This window comes from Eurosta solidaginis, chromosome 4 (assembly GCF_040869045.1).
Source record: "Eurosta solidaginis isolate ZX-2024a chromosome 4, ASM4086904v1, whole genome shotgun sequence".
NCBI lineage: Eukaryota > Metazoa > Arthropoda > Insecta > Diptera > Tephritidae > Eurosta > Eurosta solidaginis.
In genome coordinates this window covers 47,340,285-47,364,153 of record NC_090322.1, presented here as the reverse complement: position 1 = coordinate 47,364,153, position 23,869 = coordinate 47,340,285, and the positions used below count along the sequence as shown (strand labels likewise).

Here is a 23,869-nt window from a genome sequence, read left to right as displayed (position 1 = left end):
GTCTCGTGTTTTTTTTTTTTTGTTTTGTTTTGTTTATTAAGGCCATTCACCATTAGTTGCATATGAGATAACAAAATTATGCATTTGCATGAAGATGACCAGTGAGCGACTTTAGTAAATCACCATGAAGACCATTTAGGTAAAAACTATTAACAGAGACAAGTTCGTCCGCAATATTGGAAAATGGAAGATCTTACGCATGTACTCACACACGCATATTTTAATAATTTTCCCTTCATAAACTCGTAAAAGCTTTCACTGAGACCATTGGTAATCTAACCAAAAGTGTTCTTGAAGGGAATATCAGCTGTGTGAAACGGTGCTTTTCGGAGTACATTCCAAAAGCAATGAATCATTGTGAATGATAACTAAGTGTGATATCTTCTGCATAGACGTCAAAATTCCAAAGTGATTGGATCACCTGATTTGTATTTGACTATCGCTATCTCATTCTGTATCTCTTTCTATCACCCGCTGAAGATAGGCGCCGCCATATTGAACACCCTGTCAAAACGCTGAAAAGTAGCCATATTGAACATCCTGTCAGGCATTTGACAGATAAGATATCACACGTAGTTATCATTCACAATGCAATGAATATTTAGCAAGGCGAATTCAGTACTAGGTGTTGTTATCCCAACAGCTGATTGCTTATCTTAATTATTTTCCATACAGCGCCTTGTGCTTTAATACTTATGTCAGTTAATCGAAATCAATGACATTCTTCAGCACGGTGAATTGGTTGAATTCGTTTGCCACCACCTGGTATGGATTCGCCTTCATTTCCTTTGACTTGACATTGTTCAGCACGGCGAATTGGTTGAGCCCGTTTTGCAGCACCTTGTATAGATTCGCCAACTTTCACTATACGACCTCTATTGTGCTCAAGTTCCTCTCATGCGGAAATACAATGATTGAACCCTAATATGTGAGAAGATAGCCCGTTTCTCCGTCACATAAGCAGTTTTTCACATAGATGCGTTTTAGTCAATCTTATACATTACTAGAAGACCCGGCAGACGTTGTCCTGCCCTAAATTTGGCCTATCTGCATACATTTTAATAAGCTTTTTCCGTCTGACTCTGTTGAAATCTGTTGATGTACCATTAAAATACCTGTAAAACTCTTCTTCAACCATTTTGTCAAAGTTAGGTGATCGTAAGGGTGCTGGTTGATCCGCTTCAAAACCGTTCAATACTTATCAAAGTACTTCGAAAGTACTTACAAGTACTTTACTTGTACTTCAACAATTCAAGTACCAGTACCTCGATACTTATACTTGTACTCATTTTTCGAAGTACTAAGGTACTGATACTTGTACTTGTACTGGTACTTTTTCTTTACAGGTCTTATCTGCACCCCTGAAAATGTGAGTGCCGGTGCGTATACGTAACATTTTATTATTACGTATGAACATATAAAAAAATTGCAATCAAATAATATTGCGACTATAAACTGAGATATAACCTATCCTATCTTTCAAGTTAGATCAAACTGCACACGTGGTGCAAAACAAACTGAAAATCGGTTCAGTAGTTTAGGAGTCCATTTGCGTCAAACATAGTGACACGTGTTTTTTATATATTAAGGTGAGTAGATTGCATGTCTTTTTATAGATAGTGGTAGATTGAGCGACACTGGCGCCATCTGAAATGAAAAAGTAGCCATCTTCGAACTTTTGTTGTAAGCAAAGCATAATAAGAAGCATCCGATATTTGCTTTGGCTAAGGGTGCTTTCATACTTGTTGCTACTTCTCTAACATTTTTCACAATTAAAGCTGCAAATGAATAGAATACAAATTATGTTAGCAACAAACTGTTATAAACATTCTCATATACAAGAAAGTGCTTCGCGAAATGTTGTATGTGAATGGCAAAGCGAAATAAACTTCAATTGCTAAGTATGAAGTTCCTTTATATTTACAAACGCAACATCTTGCGTGATTTTGACGATGGTAATGGCATGCATAAAATTGTGTTGAACGCATCTAAGTATACGAAAAACTTCATTGTGGCTTGGCCATAACTTATGAGCGCAGCAGATACAATCCGTCACCGTCACGACGTACGCCACTTTTTATTGACAGTACGCACGTGGCGTAAAGTGAGGCATTTAACGACTGAGGTAAATACTTTTATTCAGAAATAAAATTGAATTTATTTTTTAAAATAATAACAGTAAGTCAAGTAATAGCATTGTTTATTTTATATTGTTCAATGACGCGTACCAAAAAAGGCAAAAAAAGTCCTACATATGTGATGTAAGCGACGTATGTCAAAAGTAGGAAAATTGGCAAAGTATGAAGTATGCGACGACTGATAGATTGCCTATCTGCTGTTTACCATTAAACTAAACACAGCCAAATCTGCTGTCAGTTTCTTCCTTGTCCGCTCAGTAAGTGACGTATTGTTGCTGCTTAAGCTATTACAGGGCATCCATCTGCACACTGCCACCCCGCACCACTTTACTAATCGGACCTCGCTGCCTTGTCTATGATGTAAACCGTTTTCCATTCAATGCTTTTGACCTTCTTTTAATCAATCAAGCTTGAAGTAACTGTAAACAACAGTATCAACATAAAAACAAATAAAATCAAAAGCGTATGAAAAAAAGAATAAAAAAATTAGCAGACCGCAAGGCGGCAACGTTGTTGAATAGGCGCAAATGTACGAAGAGAAAAAATAAATAAAAAAAAGTAAGGAAGGCTAAGTTCGGGTGTAACCGAACATAACATAATCAGCTGAGAGCTTTGGAGACAAAATTGTCTTTTTCAGGGATACATACAAATGGTAATACTAAAAAGTGGAGCAACTTGCCTTTGCTATCTTTCTTCAGCTATCAATATCGACAAATTGTAGACCAATACGTTTTTTGGAACGAATTGTCCTTCATCCTTTGTGAAATAAGGGAAAATCACCATGTAGAAAAATGGGTAACCCTGGAATGTGTTTGTATGACATGGGTATCAAATGAAAGGTATTAAAGAGGACTTAAAAGGGAATGGGCCTTAGTTCTATAGCTGGGCGCCTTTTCGAGATATCGCCATAAAGGTGGACCAGGGTGACCCAGAACGTCCTCTGTCGAGTACCGCCAATTTATTTATATATGTAATACCACGAACAGTTTTCCTGCCATGATTCCAAGGGCTTTTGATTTCGCCATGCAGAACTTTTTCATTCTCTTCTATTTATTATGGTAGGTGTCACATCCATTTTACAAAGTTTTTTCTAAAGTTATATTTTGCGTCAAAAAACCAATCCAATCACCATTTTTCATCCCTTTTTTCGTATTTGGTATAGAGTTATGGCATTTTTTTCATTTTTCGAAATTTTCGATATCGAAAAAGTGAGTGTGTTCATAGTCGGATTTCGCCCATTTTTAATACCAAGATAAGGTTAGTTCAGATAAGTACGTGAACTAAGTTTAGTAAAGATATATCGATTTTTCTCAAGTTATCGTGTTAACAGCCGAGCGGAAGGACAGACGGTCGACTGTGTATATAAACTGGGCGTGGCTTCAACCGATGTCGCCCATTTTTACAGAAAACAGTTATCGTCACAGAAGCTATGCCCTTACCAACTTTCACAAGGATTGGTAATTTTTTGTTCGACTTATGGCATTAAAAGTATTCTAGACAAATTAAATGAAAAAGGACGGAGCCACGCCCATTTTGAAATTTTCTTTTATTTTTGTATTTTGTTGCACCATGTTGAATGTTCACATAATTTACTTATATACTGTAAAGATATTAAATTTTTTGTTGAAATTTGAGTTAAAATGTTTTTTTTTTAAGTGGGCGTGTTCGTCATCCGATTTTGCTCATTTTTATTTAGCATACATATAGTTATAGGAGGAATGTTCCTGCCATATTTCATCATGATATTGTGACGAATATTAGCAACACTAAGGGATACTATCATCTCTAAGCCGATGATAAGCAGTGACTTGTATGCACGTCAATAGATCAATCATTATGTCTACACATATGTACGTACACGCAGCGGAGAAGAGACGCACAAATACATGCAGATATCTTCTCTGAGATGCTCCCAAAAGTATGCAATTATAATTGTGGAAGTGTCGCTCACAAATACACGCGCATATAAGAAACTATACACGTGCATCTGTAGTTATAATTTTATAGCAGTAACCAAGAAAATTCTGGAAGCGCCTAGAAGTATTCGAACGAGAAATTACAGAGTATAAAAGGCAGCAACAGGAGAGGCGCGACAATCAGTTTGATTTAAGACGCTATCTGGCGAGCAATAGAAGTGTTATTGAGAAGTACTTTAATAAAATCCATTTTGCATTATTGAATAGTGGAGTTACATATTTATTCAACAGTTTAGTGATTCGAACGTTAGCAGAAGGTTGCAAATAAGAGGAATCGCGGTAAATTCGTTACAATATCTTCAACGACTGCCAAATTCGAGCTTTCAAAACTTCTAAATTACCTTCTTTTAAAAGTGGGCGGTGCCACGCCCATTGTCCAAAATTTTAGTAATGTACTATTCTGCGTCATAAGGTCAACCCACCTACCAAGTTACATCGCTTTATCCGTCTTTGGTAATGAATTATCGCACTTTTTCAGTTTTTCTAAATTTTCGATATTGAAAAAGTGGACGTGGTTATAGTCCGATTTCGTGCATTTTAAATAGCGATCTGAAATGAGTGCCCAGGAACTTTCATATACCAAATTGCATCAAGATACCTTAAAACGTACTCAAGTTATCGTGTTTAAGGGCAGACGGACGGACATGGCTAAATGAATTTATTTTTTCGGTCATATCATTTTAATATTTAGAAGTCTATATCTATCTCGATTAGTTTATGCCGTTACGGGGTACCCGTATGCGAACAAAATTAATATACTCTGTGAGCTCTGCTCAGCTGAGTATAAAAACGTGAGCAATTCGTAACAACAATCAGGCGTAGAGCGTTTCACAGTGCTGGTTTTCGTATGTATTAATTGCTTAGATTCATGGTAGCAGGCGAAGGCAGTTGCGAGCGACGCGTATGAGCAAGATTGAGTTGGACCAGCGACGGCTGTTTGACATTGGAATGCAGTCTATTAAAATGCTTGAGGCAGCTATGAAAAATAAAGATGCGGACTTTAGAATAGGTAAAATATAAGAAATTTAATAGATAAAAATCGTATGTATGTACATATGTATTGATAGCGCTCGGAACACATGACTTCACACTTGTTGATGTTGTTTTTAATTGTGGTGCATTTTATGCAACAGACATAGAAGTTAGCGCAAAAGGTATTTTTTGTTTATAAAGAGATCTTATTTATTTGAGTTTTTATTACGTTTCACAGATGAAGGTTTGAAAGTTTATTCTGTTTCAAAATCCCAGCACTACAAAGAATGGAACGCTGATTTTTTTAAAGGAGGCTAGCAGAGGAAAAAAAAAATGAAAAGCATAGGGCCTGCGTGCGAACAGCTTGAGCTGCTAGCCAGCAAGAATAAAACCCGGAAATTTTAGCAAAAATTCGGAAACAGATGGAAGGTTTTAAACTCGGCTAAACCAGAGTAACATAGACAATAACGACATAGCAGCCGATAATGTAACGGATGTACATAAAGCACCTAGATTATGGATGGTCACCATCTCTGCACTCCTAAATACAGACAGAGTTGAAAGGCCTAGAGAAGCTGGTGCGCTTGAGCTCACAACCGATGATGATTGAGTTAAAGTTTGAAAGTTTATTGTGTTTCAAAATACCAGAACTACAAAGAATGAAGTGCAGATTTTTCTAGAGTAACTATTGAAAGTTGTAAAAGAAAGCCAGACATGGAAGAAAAAAGCTTAAGCGGAAGGTCTAAATGCAGACAGCATTGAAAAAAGACAGCCGCTGGAGCACCAAGTCATGCTTTATATTACACAGGCTGATAGCCACATATTTCTACTAGCCCACAGTCGATTGATGGCTTATTTCGTTCTAAAATACCAGCAGTACAAGGGGCAAGTACAGATTTTTCTTGTAGAACTATTAAAATTAGTTAACCGCTGAATCACCGTAATAGCGGGCGTCGTGGTGTGATGATAGTATGTTCGGATTACTACATCAAATATATATATAAGCGTGGTCGTCCCTCGGCAGTGTTTGGCAAGCATTCCGAGCGTATTTCTGCCATGAAAACCTTTTCAGTGAAAACACATCTGTCTTGCAGATGCCATTCGGAGTCAGAATAACACATGCAGGTCCCGTCCCGCCAATTTGTAGGAAAAATTAAATGGAGCACGACGAAATTGGAAGAGAAGCTCGGCCTAAAATCTCTTTAGTCGCTGATTTAGCACTCTGGATCAACTTTTGTGGGGACAACCAAAAAAATAACAGGACAATACAATTTCGTGTGGATTTACGACCATTATAATTCTACCTATATTGACGAGCCGTAGAAGTAGGGCTACCCTGCAAAAATCCCGAGTACTCCATGCATGCATGTATGGAGTACTCGCTATGGACCAACCGAGTACTCCAAAATTAACCACAACTCATACAAAAAATATGGTCCAATTAACATTGCGATGTCCTAGGACCGGACCATACACTCCAGCTCCGCATTACATCAAAGTAATCCATGGAGTACCCACAGTCCAATAAACATCGTGTAGTGATTACAATCGTTAAAAACGAGCATTGATCGGCTTACAATATGTTCGTTTCCAAACATGAGTTGGTCCATTGCTGCATTACAGTGGAGTATAATGGTAAGTACTCCAGTGGACCACATGATCCAACGATTTTTGCAGGGTACAAACGAGAATAGTTCGCGAGAAAGATGAACTAAAAAAGGGATTTTCCAAGTTAAATGACTTGCCACACCAATTGGACTTTCCAGAATGAAATCAAAGCTTCTAGTTTTGAGAAATCGCAGTTCTTGTATCAATATGCCTAGAAGAACTTTTGCGTCACCTTGTAACATCTTTGGTTGTTGTGGTTGACGAGAGTGGTAAGATTAATTCTCGTTGTTAAGTGGTGCAATTAATTATTTACAAGTCAACGTCATTTGGACAGCGATTAGTGGCGGTCATGTTTTAGCTATGAAGTGTGAAGCGAATGAATAAACTTTAATTTGCATATAATAACAACGGCACAATAACTTTATTTCGAGTAGAGTTGATAGAGGCGTTAACGTAACAAATTTTAAAAGTACATACAAACGTTAATAAACGTAGAAGCGGAAGGCTTTGTATAATTATCTTGAGCTTCAAGGTTTCTCCAGTTGATGTGATAGCTAATAATAGTGTTTTGTGATGATGACATTCGTCTTACTGACCGTGCGTTCGTATATCGTTACTTTCATCTATATGCCTATAGATCAACCTGTTTAGTAGGTCTATGAAAGTATTGGCCATCTTTCTCGCCGTATGTCGCTTTGTCATTACATTCATCCATAGATTCATCCACCACGGCTCTATGTCAGTACAGCCATTCATAGATTAATCCACCTTTCTGTGCGTATTATCAACTACCCTCGATTCATTCACCTGTTCGTTTGTTTTGCCGTCTTCCGAGTTTCATTCATCATTCATTCTTTGCCCTTTAGTCCCTCATATCTTTCACCGATCCATCCATTTATACATTAGGCTAAACATTTTTTCATTCACCAGTCTACTTTACGCTGTCCTATCCACCTCACCATCGATACATCTGTTTGTGCTTATGCTAATCTCTATGTCCATCTACTTACTCATACAATCTTATCACCCATGAGTTTCATCTATCTGTACAACGCATAACCCATACAATGCTTCGCCACTCAATTCCTCCGTTTAGATAAATATGTTTTTAGCTTCAAAAGTGTTCCGTTAAATCGTCAAAAAAGGTATCCAGTGCAGTGTCGTTCACTCTACCAAAGATCCATTTCATGCGCGGATTCGAATTGTCACACTGATTAACATATACCGCATGAAAATCCCCATCAATTATCGCCTCAAGGCAGGCATGCCCATGAAGCCCATGCACTAACCATTGAAGTTGGCGATCATAATACCAAAATTGATTACCACCCAGTCGATGACATGACCACATCCAAACAGTTGCATTTTCTTGCTGCGAGTGCACATCCAAACAACTGACATCGTCCTCGTGTCGTAGATCACGCACATAACTTAATTTCCAATATTGATTGCTATGCGGATGTGTTTTATTGGCGCCACAATGAAAGAGGCCTACAGGGCTTTGATTGCCCCTGTTCATTTTGTCCAAACAAAAGTTTTGATAAGCTTGACTTTGTAGAGCTCCTTCTGCATAAGATGGTGGTTCAACGGGTGGAAACAATTCCAACAATTCGGATGCTACCTCCTCAAGAAACCACTTGAAGGGTTTGCAGTGCAGGCGTTCACGCACCGCGCGCTGTGCTGAGAGATCACCGGGGTCAATGCTGCCAAACTTGGGACGGCGTTCGTAGAGGTAGTGTTTATATTCATCCATCCAAACTTCGGCTACGCGTTTACAGTTCTGAAAAATTTAACAAAACTTTCACGTGTAAGAAAATGTATGTTAATTTATTTTTGTATTCCGTACTCACCCTCGAAAAGAAGTCATGTTTACGTGGACTTGGTCGACCAGTCATCGGTCCACGAAATATATGCGCTACGCGCGAGCATGGCACATCGAACAGCATACCACCACACATCCAAATCTTAAAACTCAGCTCAAACTGCTCAGCGCCCCATATATCGAGTCCCTCATCGTAGCCACCTACTTCCCAAAAGAACTGTCTACTAATCGCAAAGAGCCCACCCATCATTATGGGATTAGATGTGGGTTCTGTCTCATTCAGTGTTTGTGCTGGCAACAATGGCACCTGTTTATAATCAAATTTCCAATCGAAAACACCACGTGAACCCTTTTGATATTGGCCGTCATAACTAAAATCTTCGTGCTTGATTACATCCACAATCGGACAAGTCGATATCTTGTAATTTATAGCAATCGGCTCGAGCAACGGTGGCAGCCAATTATAATTGCATTCAATGTGTGAATCGAAAAATACCAGCACTTCACCGGTGGCAGCACGTGCACCCGCCAAACGCGCAACTATAAGCCCCGAACGCTCGGGTAGCCGTACAATTGTAACAAGTTTGCCGAAGTGCTCTGCAATATATTCTTCGAGCTCGGCTTTTAGATATACGCGATCGCTGCCATCGTCGACGACCACAATTTCGTGGAGCAGCTGGCTTGGTGTACGATTGACGATGCTATGTAAAGTGCGCTTCAAAACGCTTATGTGTTCGTTGTAGAAGGGGATGACCACACTTGTTGTGGGTAGCTTGGCAAGATAGCTTATGTGACGGCAGCTGAGGGAGAGAAAAACAAACGTTATGTAAGCAGTTGAAACTAACTATATGAGGATAAAAAGTACAGTTTATACCCCGAGAACCTAGCATGTCTGAGGAATAGAAGGAATTCAGTGGTAATACCTTCGAAATACAGTGGCAAGACTCATAACTCTAAGAAAAGTCCAAGGCATATTGCTTCACAGCTTTCATGTTTTACTTGGTAAGAAATTGGAGCCTGTATGCTCCCTCAGTTTATGCGCACAAATCACACACAGAAGATTCCGCATTCACGAGTTCAAAATTGCTTCTTCTGCGCATATACGTCACACTTGACTGCTTGAGCGAATGAAATAAAGAAAGAAAAAAAAACAAGAGCTAAAGGAAAATGACGTAAAATTGCCCATAAAAAATAGCTGATCTTTTGTTTACATGTGCAATGCGCAATCTTGTGTGTGTGATTTGTAGTTTATGAGTACTTCTCCTACATCATTGTTGGTTTACTGAGATAGTCCAAAGGAAGCGTTTGTATCTATTCAGTAACGTTACGAATATACCTTTCTGTTCACCAAGGAAGAGGTGTAGGTTTTGGGTTATAATAATATCTCAGGAAATTTGCCTGCTGGTAAGTGTAATAATAGGAAACTGTGTGATGCAACTGCATGCTGATTGAAGACGCAACGGAAACAGGGAGCAAAGGAGGCAACACTGTCCAACCCTTGCTATTGAGATTAAGGGCCTCCTTAGAAGACTGAAGGCAATAAGGAGAGCTTGAAAAGCTGAGAGCGTGAGAACATGTTTGCATAAGGCGAACAGTAAACGGAATCTTATTATGGCTCTGCGGGTGGGAAAACACACCTGCGCTGAGTTTTAACCATTCTTTACAACACAGAATGTTTGCACGAACTTCCGTGACACCATTCCGGCAAATCAAGTTCGCTGTTAGGGAGCAAATAAGACTGGATGTACAAGGATTCCAGTGAAAAGGTTGAAATTATTTTCATACCTTAAAATAATCCACCTGTGCAGAAGCAGATAGCAGAGCCAGACAAACTCAGCTCGACAGTGCCTGTTCGGGCCTAGAGATCAGCTGACAGTTGCTAGGTATATCGTTATGCCCTGGCGCCCAATTTATTTTTATGGAAAAGGAGTAAGACACAGCTGCAAGAGAAGTCAAGCAAACCCTCACAGCTCTTGACCATGCGGTGGGAGAGCTTTGCGCTTTGATTACCGCCTGAATTTCTGAGTAAATGTTACATTACTTGTGAGTTACAGCGACGAATAGCTTTCACTTTTACGGCATCCTTTTATCCGGCACACTATGCCCAAAAGACGCTGCAGTGATCGGGCAGCCCAAATTTCTGGCTAAAACGGAGAGGTTGAGCTAGCTCGAACGGTAGTTATAACTAAGGTTTTATAGACTTATTCTTACATCGTATCGAAATGTTTTAGCGCAGATGACAAACATTGATGTCTTTATGTTAGACATTAGACATTCGTAGCTGATTAAGGTAGCGTAACCATCTTTATTGAGTTGCCGATCAAATGGATACATTCAGTCTTTGTCAGCTAACGACGAATCTACGGTTGATGTAATAGTCGACTTGGAAGAGTTATAAGGGCACTAAGTTGTTCATATATCTGAAGAGAGAAGACTTAATGTCCAGGATGAGCGTACTAGCTGGAAACTGCCGTCTGGCATCACCTCGTCAGTACGCGCTACAGGAAGAATTGGTTTAGCACGTTCTGTGTTGGGGTTATGCGCCCGCGAGGTTAAGGCGTCAACTGCGGAAAGGAAAAATCTCAATAAAGCATTTGAGCTAGGTCCAGAAAAATTCTAGGATTTGCCAAGAGGACAAAGTTATCTTTATTACATAAGTCCTGGTATCTGATTGGGTGCTTCCGTTTGGTCGTCAAGAAAATTCTAGTAACAAGATGTACACATTTAGTCCGTGTTAGGGATTGTCCAGAATAACCTTACCTCACCTAGGTAGAAATCATGTTCATGCCATGCTAGGCCATGGTTTACCAAGAAGTTCGGTGCTCATAATTTAAATGATATTGTAATTCGAATTTGACTGTTTGCTATTCAAGTTTCAAACACAAAGACCACTTCACAAATCTTTCAATTACTGCTAAGTAATGGCCTCTACGCTCAAAATATCACGAAGTTTGCAGGTGTCCATTGTGGACAGAACTGTTTGGGAATACTCATCCTGACTTCGAGGTTTGCTTCACGGGTGGGTCAAAATTTGATTACGCTAAAATGGAAGCTGGCATCTATGAGCTGGCATCTATGGGATTCTAGAACTCCATTAAATATAAGTTTGCGGTAGAGAACGTCTACGATGAGGCTTATCCCCAACGCTTATTCTCAAGTATCCTCATTAAACCTTGCAGTCTTACACAACTACATCTATGAAAGTGGATGATTGTATTAGAATGCTAAATGAACGGTTTTGTTAGAATGGGTTCCCGGGCATCATGGACATTAAGGTAATGAACATGCAGACTGCCTAGCCAAGCAACAGTGGCTTGTCAGCATTCTATGGTCAAGAGCCGTTTTATGGAACCACAAAGGCACACACTGAGGAAACCATAAGTAACTGGCAAACAAAGCAAGCACTAGATTGAATACTCAGGACTTAGACAGGCCAAATACTTATACTTCCTCCAGGAAAACTCATTAATCTAAGCAGGGAGGACCTACGAACTCTCACAGGGTACTATACGGGACACTGTTAAGTAAGTCAAATCTATCCGAAACAAAAATCTGTCGCTTTTGTGAGCTGGAGTATGAAACGCTGGCGATTTGTAAGTGGCGTGACCGTTATAACCTTCGTGGTATGGAGTAAAAACCCTGAATAGGTGCCTAAACACATTAAAAGCCTCCATACAGTAGTATGATGAAAGGTCAAGCACAATCGATCGAACTAAAGGTATCGATATGATAATAATACTCTAACTTAACATCAAGTACAACGGTTCTCCCATATCCGTGTGGTTACTTACGCTTTATTTCTAGCATCTGGCAGCGAACGATTCACAGATATCAAGTCTGATAATAAAGCATTGAATCCATTTTCCATTGACATGCTCTTCTCCAACTCTTTGAGGTGCTGCTCCGTAATATTAGCTGGTACACCATGCTCACCTAATCCAACACGTAGCGCATCCCTTTCAATTAACTTACGATCCTCCCAAACTTTTTTCACACCCGCAGCCCGAGGTACTTTAAATATACCTTTTACTGTTTTTTTCTTTGCTTCGGTACTCTTTATAGCTTCTCTGCGCACTTTAACCACTGATGGCGGTGGCAACACAAATCGTTCTTGTATGGGCGGTTTTGGCGGATGCAGTGTTTTGAAGCGTGCGCGTAGCGCAAATTCAGGCGTAACTGGATCGCCATTGATATCAGTAGCCACGGTGTTTGTAGTTTCTACTGCGCCTAGACGTTTTTCCACTAACATTGCGGTGAAAAAAGTTAGTAAAAGTATCACAGCGATAAGAAAGATAACTTTTCGTACAGCGCGCTTCACTTGACGTCGTCGTATTTTTACCATTTTGCAAAGTTTTGTAGGGCTCACTGAAAAAGGTAAAGTGTGTTGCTCAAAATATAACCGTAGCGCGTTACCAACCGTCGCGATGTATGCTTTATAACTGTTAACATATTTCTCTGGTGAGTTCTTTCAGCTGGTAAGGTGTTTTGGAAGACCTATTAAATAATTACTTTGGAGATAAATGCGAGATCGCTCTAGTATTTCGGTACTTTTCAATTACTTTGAGTGCATTTGACAAGAAACCGCATGTCTTCGAATAACTTATTACGTTGATAAGAGACAAAATGTACTATGTACGACATATGTTTATGGTGTTGAAGTTTTTTGTGAAGTTTTTTGTGCTTTGCGAGATAAGTGGAAAAGAAAAGTGGGAGTTTTAGCTACAGTGGGAGCTTCAATGTTATGTTACCTAATTTGCACTATGGTATGTAATTGCGTGGTGTGTTAGTGGCGTCTACCACCTAACACACCAAAGGTTCTGGGTTCAAATCTCGGGAAATCAACTAAAATTTAGAAAACAGTTTTTCAATTAGAAAACAAGTTTTTCTAAGACCGGTAACCCTTTGGAACTAGTTTAGCAAACACTCCGATCGTAGTCCTGCCGTAAAAAGCTTCTCTGTTAAAATTTATCTGTCTTGCAGCTGTCGTTTAGAGTCAGCATAAAGCAATTCGTATTGGAAGTGAAGCTCGGCCTAAACCTCCTCGTAGGTAAACAACGCCAAGTATTTATATTTTTTTATGTGTTTGCTCAAGTGTTTTTCATACATATCAGATAGTATCGAAAAAGTAAAGTTCGCCCTTAATGCTGTCTAAACAGTTACTACACTGGGCAATGGGTAAGAAAAAACAAGGATGCTGAACACACCAACACATCAACTGTTCGCTCACAGCTACGCTCACCTGACCAAAGTACTTGGTCTTCATATATTTTTGTGGACACTATCCGGCAGCGTTGCATTTCTAATATACAAAATAGAGTATCTAGTAGCTGTACTACTGGGGGTCAATTCCGTAGCTGTGAAAAAATGAAAAATGTACACTCATTGAAAACTCATTTGCACACAAATTTACACTTTAAGTTTTCATGCGATTCTGTAAATTATTGTGTACATTGTTTTGCTGAATGGTGCTGAATGTAAAAGTCTTATGTCAGTGAGAAAATATTCATCAAACGCCATGAAAACAAAAAAGGCATTCTGCAACAGTGCGTATGAGTTTTGAATATCAGAATAGAGTACACTGGCTGCCAAGAAAACTCACGAAGTTTTTATCAGTGAGTTTTTTTTGTTCACAGTTTTTCTTTACAGGATCAGAACTTCAAAGTTTACACAATTTCTTGTGTACATTTTAAAACTCACAGTTAGCGAATAGGGCCCCTGTTTATTGTGTATAACTTTTGAAAACGGGTGGAAAAACTTTACTTTTTTGTTTGAATTCTTAGGCCCGGTTTTCAGTAGTTGGTTTAGCTATGCTTAAACTAAGTTTGCTTGAACTCTAGTCAAATTTAAACTCGTGTTAAATTACTGAGCAGTTTATCAGTCATAGTTTAAGGCCGCCATTGGGGTAGACTTTTTTGTACGGCAACACTGTTTTTTATTACCTAGATAATTTGTAGATACGGCAACAGCAGGATTTTGTTCACGCAGCAAACATTTAAAATATATTTCTCCAGCGAAATATATCTCTTTCAGGAGGTGATATCCATCATTATCTTGTTATTCTTAAAACAAATAGTTCTCAATTTAATATCCAACTTCATTCTCCAATCACTATTAAACTTTTGAGAAATTTTGTCAAATTTATAGTTCTCGAGTTGATCTCCAACGTCCTTAGCATTTTCAAATTATTATACAACCTTTGAGAGATTTTTAGAAATGTACAGTTCTCAAATGAATATTGGACATGTTTCTCTAGTTGATACCCTACATTGTATATCGAGTTGAGGTTAACGCCCCGATTCTAGTGTGGTAACAACATTCTTCACTACGATACCGAAATCATGTGGCAACTTTTACACCCTTTGGGTATTCTACCCGCGAAAGTAGCCGGATAATTTTTTACCCACAAAAGTAGGTGGTTACATCGAAATAACCACACAACAGCTGTTGTTTAGAAAAAGGCAAAACTGAAAAATAAAGAATTTTAAGCGCAATTAAGTGATAATCACCTCTATTCTGCATTTCGATTACGTTCCCGTTCTACGTTCCGCTTTAATCGAAGTTGGGTATTCTGCATTACGACGGAATCGTAACGAGAAGAGGAAGAGCAAATGATTTTTCGAAATTAGCTGTTTGTACGAAATGTGTGAACATTGGAACAAAATAAATTAAAGAAAATTTGTAAAAAAACACTGAAAAACGTTTATATTTTATTATCCACGCCATTTTGTACAAAAAAAAGCAATAGAATATATTGTCGCAGTGTTATTCTTTTTGAGTGAAGTGCTTTCATAATTGTATGTGTGTTTTTGTCGTTCTTTTGGCCAATTTCCTTCCGTGGCCACCAAGTTTTGTTAAAACGGATTCCGGCACGAATATAGTTCACATTTTCTGGATTTTATGGATGCTAATTTCACTGCACTGGCCTAAAATACTTTATGAAGATTTATGTATTCTTTCCGCAAGGATTGTTTACGTTTTCGCTTCACCTTCCTCTACGCCGCCAGCTTACTTTGGCATATAACTGGACCCAAGGAACAGACAAAAATTATAGCTGTCTATTATACTGGAATCAATAGCCTCGGCATTATTTGTGGAGTTGGAAAGCAACGCATACGAAAATAGCCAGGCGAGAATGGAAAGGCAAATATTGCGAGATTTGTGTAATCCATTTGAGATGAGCGACGAATTGTAAGAAATTGAACTTAAAGGTGGTAAAGTTTAATGACTTATTTTCTTATTTAGGTTCAAAAAACCTTCGACTTAATAAGGATGCTTTCAAGTATCTGTTAGATACTTTTGCGGGGCAAATTCGTCCAAGGACTACGACATCGACATCTGCTCTTAATATTGTAGTAGCTGCTTTGAGATGTTTTGCAGAAGGCAGTTACCAGCATGGAAAAGGGGCGGATTATAATGTAGGAATGGGAGAGTCAACAGTGTGAAAGTCACTGTCTACGTTTCTGGATGTAATGCAACCATAATTATGCCCTCAGTGGATAACATTTGAACAAAGTGAAGAGGAGAAAATACAAGCGAACCAAGAATTTTATGCGAAGGATGGCTTCCCAGAAGTCATCATATCCCGCTTTGTTGCCATTAAATTAGCAAACGTCTCATACTGCACTTGTGTTGGAAGCATATAAAAAACAATCAGCATCTGCCTTTTACGTTTCTCAATAAGTTTTACTTACATTTTTGTTAAAATTCTGTTATAAATTAATAAAAAAATAAAAAGAAAATATTTTTCCGCCAACAAATTCGCAACTTCGAAAAACGGAACTACAATCGAAATGCAGAATACACAAAATCGAACGATTCCAACCATATACCAAAGTTGCCAAATCGAAAAAATTCCAATCCAATTCGAAATGCAGAATAGGGGTGAATAGTAAAAAAGTGTTGCCGCTTGCTATACATATTTGTTTAGATCACCACGGGTGAAATTAGCATCCATAAAATTCAGAAAATGTTAACTATATTCATGCAGGAATCCGTTGTAACAAAAATTGGTGGCCGCGACAGGGAATTGGCCAAAAGGACGACAAAAACACACTTACAATTATGAAAGCGCTTCATTCAAAAAAATATAACACTGCGGCAATATATTCTATTGCTTTTCTTTGTACAAAATGGCTTGGATAATAAAATATAAACGTTTTTTACAAATTTTCCTTAATTTATTTTGTTCCAGTGTTCACACATTCCGTACAGACAGCTGATTTCGAGAAATTATTTGCTCTTCCTCTTCTCGTTACGACTCCGTCGTAATGCAGAATACCCAACTTCGACTTAAGCGGAGCGTAGAACGGGAACCCCTGCAAAAATTGTTGGATTACGTGTTCCATTTTCTTCATGTTGGAGTACTCTAACAATACTCCTTTGCCATGCGCTTGCGGACCACCATCAGCCGATCATTGCTCGTTTTTTAACGACCGTGACCACGACACGATGACGATCGAACAGAGTTGCCAAAAGTAAAATATTGCATACAAATAACTGATAATAAAATTTCACTATGGCAACTCTGATCAAATGCAACCGCGCACTGGTTTTATGTATACATACTATAGTATAGAGAAATATTAGTTTCTTTATTCACGCAAATGCTAAACAACAAGAATATTCGTAGTAAAAAATATACCTACTTACATTTTTTTTAAATTCACTCCGATAATTCTTTCCGACACAATTCCTCTTTAGTACTTTGGCATATGATCCTCTGTGGGTGCTCCATGGAGTACTACAATGAAAGTACTTTGGAAAGTACTCTCACGTATGTACCTACTCTATGGAATACTCACAAACAAAGCGAGAGTGGGATCACCTACTCCTCTCCTAGGACATCGCAATGTTAATTGGAGCACATTTTTTGTATGAATACAGATTAGTTTTGGAATACTCCTATACTCCCAAAGGAGTATTCCTTACATTATTTATGGAGTACTCGCGTTTTTTGAAGGGACGTAATCGAAATGCAGAATAGGGGTGATTGTATTTTCACAGAATAAATTACAATATACCTACATATGTAGAAACTTATCATGCATAATATGCATATACACATCGTCCCGTTTATTCGTTAACCTCGTATCTACAAGTGAGACATTTTCGGTAAAGCGAACACGGTTGCCACACCATGTTTTCATTTGGAACCAAAATCAATCGAAAAAAAGGACCAAATTTTTGTTTTATTTTATTAGTATAAAATACAAAATTTTAGGATGTTTCCATATTAAATTTTACTAAACATTGTGAAGATTTTCCTTTAATTCAAGCTGAACAAACAAATATATGTGCATGCAACAAAAAATGGTACTACATTTTAACATAGAATAAGTCTATGTCTTTCACCAACAAAACGTGGTAAACCTAGTTTTTGCCACAAAGCTCTTGGTTCTAGCATTATGTTGTTGATTGATATGAAGTAAAATGTATAGTGCAGTTAAGTTTTAGTAAGAAACGGTTCAAAATTTGCGTTCTGGTGTTGCCGAATTATGTATGTGGAAAACTCAGTAAATCATAAATGAAGCTAGGCAATTTTGTTAGTGCTATTTTTATAGATGCTTACTTTTTTGAACCCAGGCCTCAGGGGTTCTGCTAGCACTTACGGGAATAATTTTATACCAAACATTTCTTCCGAAATCAAATCTCTTTTGCATTTGCTTCCTTCTGTCTTCGAGTTAAAATATTTCTTGTGCCAAGATACTTAGTTTTCAATTACCTTGCGTGGCTTAACACCACAGTAGTCCTGTAATTCCTTGAACTCATTGAGCTTGGTGAGAAAGATTTAAATATCAACGTGCCAAACGTGAAGTAATGCATAGAATTTCTTTGTATAAGTTTTGTAAGTGTTACGCTTACGGCAGAGTGCTCGCTATAAGCTATGCTAGGCGAGAAGCAATTTTTATTTTCATATATTTTACATAGTGTTGTATAACCGATCGAAATATCTAGCCATTATTAATGTTATTATAAAGCAAGAGTTTTTTTTTTATTAGTCGGTTATTTCATCCACAATTAACGACAATGTGTTTGCCAACACTTTTTTTTTTAATGCCTGGCATACATTATATCCTAGGTGAAATGTTATTATTCTTGTACATTTTATTGACTGAGCAATTTTTTATGGTGAGAGTTCCATTGAAGTAAATTCCAAATTATATGGGGGCTAACGAAAGTGTGGCGAATTTTTGGGAAATATTGTGAATTTTTACCTGAGTGAAAAAGAAAGAAAAGTAAAAATTTGGCATAGTAGACCTCTTGGACCATTATATCTTACAGTATATTTTGATTGTTTAATAGTTAACCCATATATGCCCCGCGCCCCATTTTTAAAACGCCTTGGATTTATAAGTTATTTAAAAAGCTAGCGAAGCAATATCAGTAAATGTTTCAGTTTTGTATTTTTGTAATTACCGGGAACACCAGCACGTGCTTCGTTTTTAGCATAACCTTAGTTTATTTATAAAACTAGTGAAGAGTGGCTGGTGTTTTGTACGATTTACGATGTTGCGAAATAATAAGTAAGTTTGCGTGGTTCTTTTTTTGTAAATGTGATATTTTTGGCTTATCCTAATAGTTTTAACTCTTTAAAATGCTAAACTAAAATTAAAAAATGTGTTTATCGTTTATATGACGTTTTGTGAGCGATGTTTTGCGACGCCGCATTTTTGGGGCGCTGAGCACAGCTGCTCACATGATTTTGCGCAAACTTTTTAAGAAAATTTGTTCAAATTTAGTGGATATATCCACTCATTTACGCTTTCTTTCGTTTGATTTTTTCAAAATTTTATGGAGACTCCGTAATCCATAATATAGATTTAACTCTTGCTGATATAATCGACATACACATAAGACAATAAAGACGATATTTTGAATGCTGCTGTCATTTGCCCTCCCGAAAATTAGGTGTTAAGTGATGCGGATAGTGACGAAGACGACGCTGTTGAATGAGATTTGAATCATATGTAAGGAAATAATTTGCGAGTTACATGTAATAAGAAAAAGTGTAGTGAATTGAAAACAGAATCTTTTGGTCGGCAGGATGAATCAGTTTTGGATGACAGTGATGACAACGTCCTATGTCACAATTGAAGCTATACTATCAAGACGAAGTAATAAAGTTATAGAAAAAACCACCTCTAGAGAGGGAACGGTAAAACAAAGACCTTCCAACATATGAAAAGCAAGTTTTTGTAAGACTGATTTTTTCAACGATTCTAGGAGCACCGTAGAGTGGTTTGAACTTTTTTACAATGATGAGCTGATAGATTTAATAGTGCTGAACTCAAAAAAGTTTGCTGCTTACGAAGGAAACGGAAAGTGTACTTGTTATATTCTTATTGATTGGGTATTGTTCTTATTCAAGATATCGAATGTTTTGGGATACCGGAGCAAATTCTACGATATATGCACGTAAGCGACAATACTTCATAAGTTCATAGTGATAAGTTTACAAAGATTCGGCTATTGTAGGATGAGCTAAATACCAGTTGAATGACATACTTCCCAAGCTACCAGACGGATTCAAAGTTCAGGTTTATATCGAAGGAATCTGGGCATCATATTTAACTTATTTACTCCATTTTTTACTAAGTGAAATCTGTCCTGCATTTATAATTTTCCTTAATAAAATAAAAGTCATAATTGTTTTTAATCTCAGCTGCTTAGTACATTTTTATTGCTCCCTGGCATGACCAGCGCCCCAATTTTAGGGCGGCCTTTTTATAAAACCGGCGAGAGATATAAATGAAATTGTTAAAGCACTCGGATATTGGGGTCTCTTAACACACTTATGTTGCATAATTCACTTCAAAATTTTAGTTTCAAAAAGTTGGGATTATATGGGTTAAGGTAAGGCAAGATAAACAGATAATTCATAAATCAGTATCCAATCGTGGCTACAGCTTAAAAAGACCCAAAATCGAAGAAAAGGGACCAGCGGACCAAATGGGGTTGGAAGAGACCATTTTTGGGGAAAAGTACCTTTCAAAATTCTCCACAGACAATGGTGAGTTTTTCGGTGATGACAGCGTTACCACTTGGGCCAGTATCGCGGATAAAAGAAATGGTAACGATATTCGGTTACATAATGTTCGGGGTACTATTTTACCGGTAACGCTCGGAATCGGGGCGTAAGTTGAAAAAAAATCTCCAAGGTGGTACCACCAAAGCCAACAGCTATTTATTGTGAGAATTAAACACCTCATTGATAGCAGTAATGAAACGTAATTTATCAAAAGTAAATTATATATATTGTAACGAGTTGTGGGAAATTTCGCTTATTTTAAACCTTCTACTAACGTTCGAAGCGCTGAACTGTCGAATAAATAACTCTAATATTCAGTGTTGCAAAATGGTCTTTATTTAGACTACTTTGGGAGTAGTACAACTACATATACTTCACAAAAGCGTGTTTAAATCAAATAAGTCCTCAGCAGCTTGCGCTGTTTTTATACTCACGTTTATCTCGTTCGCCAATTCTCCTAAGGTCTAGTCGTTTCACGATCATATGTTCTAGAATAGCTACACCACATGCTTGGCTGCCTAGATATCTAGCTGCTGTATATTTGTAGTTTATGCTTTTATTCTAGCCATTTGCGTGAGTATGTGTGAGTAATTACTTCTTCTCTTAGCTGATTACTACCTATGTATGTGTATGTGAGATATTCTTCGTCGCCTTCTATGTACGTAAGTGTTGCTTGCCTTAATGTGTACATATACATAAAAGTGGCTACTTGCTGTTTTTGTTCTTGTGATTATTTATTAATAGCATAGTAATGCTAATATTTTATTTTATTTTCGTGAAAATAATGTAGTTTTGGAAACTTATACTTGAGTCCAGTCAAAGAACCACAAGTTGGGAACGAAATTTTTTTCAACATAAAATAGCATTTTTCGCTTTATAAAAAACGAGCCGTACCCGTGCGCATCTTGCGCAACCTATCTAAAAGTATCTTATCAAATATCAACAAAAATCAGCTGTTCATCAATTAAAACTTACAGCTTGCGATGCCATCTGGCGTATGAGAGCAACTGCCCGTAATGCAGTGAAAATATTCACAATAGTGCCATAGTAAAAATAGATTTCTTTGTGTGCTCACAATCGTTTATTTTTAGCAAATTATTTTAATAAAATATAGCTAAACAAAAGTACTACGACCAAAATTACCCAAAGCTCGCTAATATCCCGAATCTCCATCTTTACAACCAAAACTTTATTTATAGATTTGAATTCCAAATAAGAGCGAAAAAGGGACCTGTACATAAAAACAGCAATTAGAAATAATATATATGATTCCTTCTTTTGCTGAGTACACTATGATTCTCGAGTTGAGTCACTGTTTCGAAACAACTCTTAAGATTATAGAAGTATGCCTAGTTATCGGCATGAGCTCTAATGGTACTCAAGCCCAAATGCTTGTTGGGCATATTCGACGCCATTTCGAACGAACGCAAATCACCGATAGGTTAACTAGACTGTAACCCTGCCAGATCGGCCGCTTAAGCTCAGCTCAAACTTCGGTTAAAGTAGACTGAAAACTGCAAAATAAGTTTAAGCGTAGTTTAACTGACAAACTGATTAGAACTTGTACTGAAAAACCGTTACATAATACATTTAAATGCTCACTTTGCATAATTTTTATTCAAAAAATTAATAAAAAACAATGAATTCAAATGAAATGATCCAAGTCGAACGTGTTTCAAAAATTTCCTCAAGTTGTTAAAAAAAGTAAGTTTACCGAACCAAGTGCCGATTTTTTCGAAAATTCTATATACCGCTTGGCTGAAAGAATAAGCAAAGTCAGTGATGCAAAATCCTTTAGTAGGCTTTCGGGGTTTGAAAAGTGTGAAAAGTTTATTGCGATGTTCGCACTTCATCATTCAACACCCAAGTCTACCGCTTTGACATTTCCTAAAGTTGGCAGCCCTATCCCCAACTAATCCCTTGGAGTTAATCACAGAGTATATATCCTATCAACCGTGTTTAAATATCACCTACACGTTACGGCTCCTATTACAAATGTGAATTCCTAGGCAAATATTTTAACCAGGTTAGGCTTTGGCCTTCGCAAGAACACTCAAACAAGTGAAGCAAAAGCTTTCCCATGATCGGGTGTTCTACTACCCTAACTTTGAGGATAGTCTAAAAACTGAAAACGGTCATCCATAATGAGCTCTTATATCACAATGCCGCAAACGCAGACTATTGAAGTCAATGTTTCGTACACAAACATCTGCAAATTTTGGTCTACCTTTTAAAAATTTTATCCAAGGCCTTTGTACAGTTTAAATTATACAAGGATTATACAATTTTCACCCATGAGTTATGCAAAGGTATCCACTTAGACTGCTTATGATTTCGTGGGCGGTATCCTAGGCCGAATAGTTACTCCCTAACGTTTCAAGCTGTTTCTTTGGTGTAGCTTGGTAGCATAGCGCGACAAGAACATCTATCAGAAAGTCTACGGACCTACACCTAGAGGTTATAGGAAAGTGACATCGACGAAGGTATAAATTCGAAGTCTGTGCTGGCATATGCTATAAGGGCCAGGATGCGTGGTAGCGACTGGTGGTCGGGATTGCTACTGTTCGAACGTCGGGAATTGTAAGTATTAGAAACAGCCCAAAAAACTGAAGGCACCCTTTGGCGTGATCAGCAATAAGCCAGCATTGACGCTGTTAAAACTGTGCCACGAGAGTCATGACTATTAGGAGATAGCAACCGTAAGTCAACTTTCTGCGTAACCAGCATGGAGCCACAAATGATTTAAAGAAATCGTGCCGAGGACGAGTATTAAAGTTAGCCCAGAACATCTCTTTCGGTGGAACTACCATACAAAAGTGTGACCATTTTTGGTATTTCTCCCTCCCTCCGCAAGGAGCTACTCCTGAAATTTTTTGAACGATCTGCAAGATTTTGAGGCAAAACGCCGAATCTTTATGAAATGGCCGAAACATCTATTTCCTTAAATACATTTAAACAAAACCTTTTCAAATATTATTTTTATTACAAGCCATCCAGATACTCATCCACAACTGTATCCAGATCGTCAAACATACTATTGACGTCGGCAGTATGTTGCCATATTTATTAGTTGTGGATGTGATACTCTGAAGTCCAGCCATTCAGTTTAGAGGTTTATGCCGATCACTTTGTCGGCGCGCCGGCCCCGCCGGTATATAATAGAGACACCTTTATCGGCGGCGGCGGCGTAAACCTCTAGTACAAGTTTGTTGACTTATAAATACAGGAAATTATATTAGAGTCCAGAGACATCCGAATTCGCTGCCTTATAAAATTGATGTAACACGAAATAACGGTTTTCAATAACCTTTCAAAGTGAAAGGTA

The 23,869-nt window shown here is 37.9% G+C and overlaps 2 protein-coding genes across 6 annotated transcripts in view; one reads left to right on the top strand and one right to left on the bottom strand.

The window, feature by feature from the left end:
* Positions 1-23,869, top strand: part of spri (sprint) — a 1,202,745-nt gene that overhangs the window by 350,655 nt on the left and 828,221 nt on the right. The gene's annotated exons all lie outside the window — the stretch shown is intronic.
* Positions 7,120-12,943, bottom strand: LOC137247878 (N-acetylgalactosaminyltransferase 4-like). The gene is made up of 3 exons (XM_067778814.1): positions 12,308-12,943; positions 8,545-9,316; positions 7,120-8,474 (listed from the first exon to the last, which is right to left on the bottom strand). Exons 1-3 carry the CDS (start codon positions 12,856-12,858, stop codon positions 7,809-7,811), a joined length of 1,989 nt encoding a protein of 662 aa, XP_067634915.1. The 5' UTR covers positions 12,859-12,943; the 3' UTR covers positions 7,120-7,808.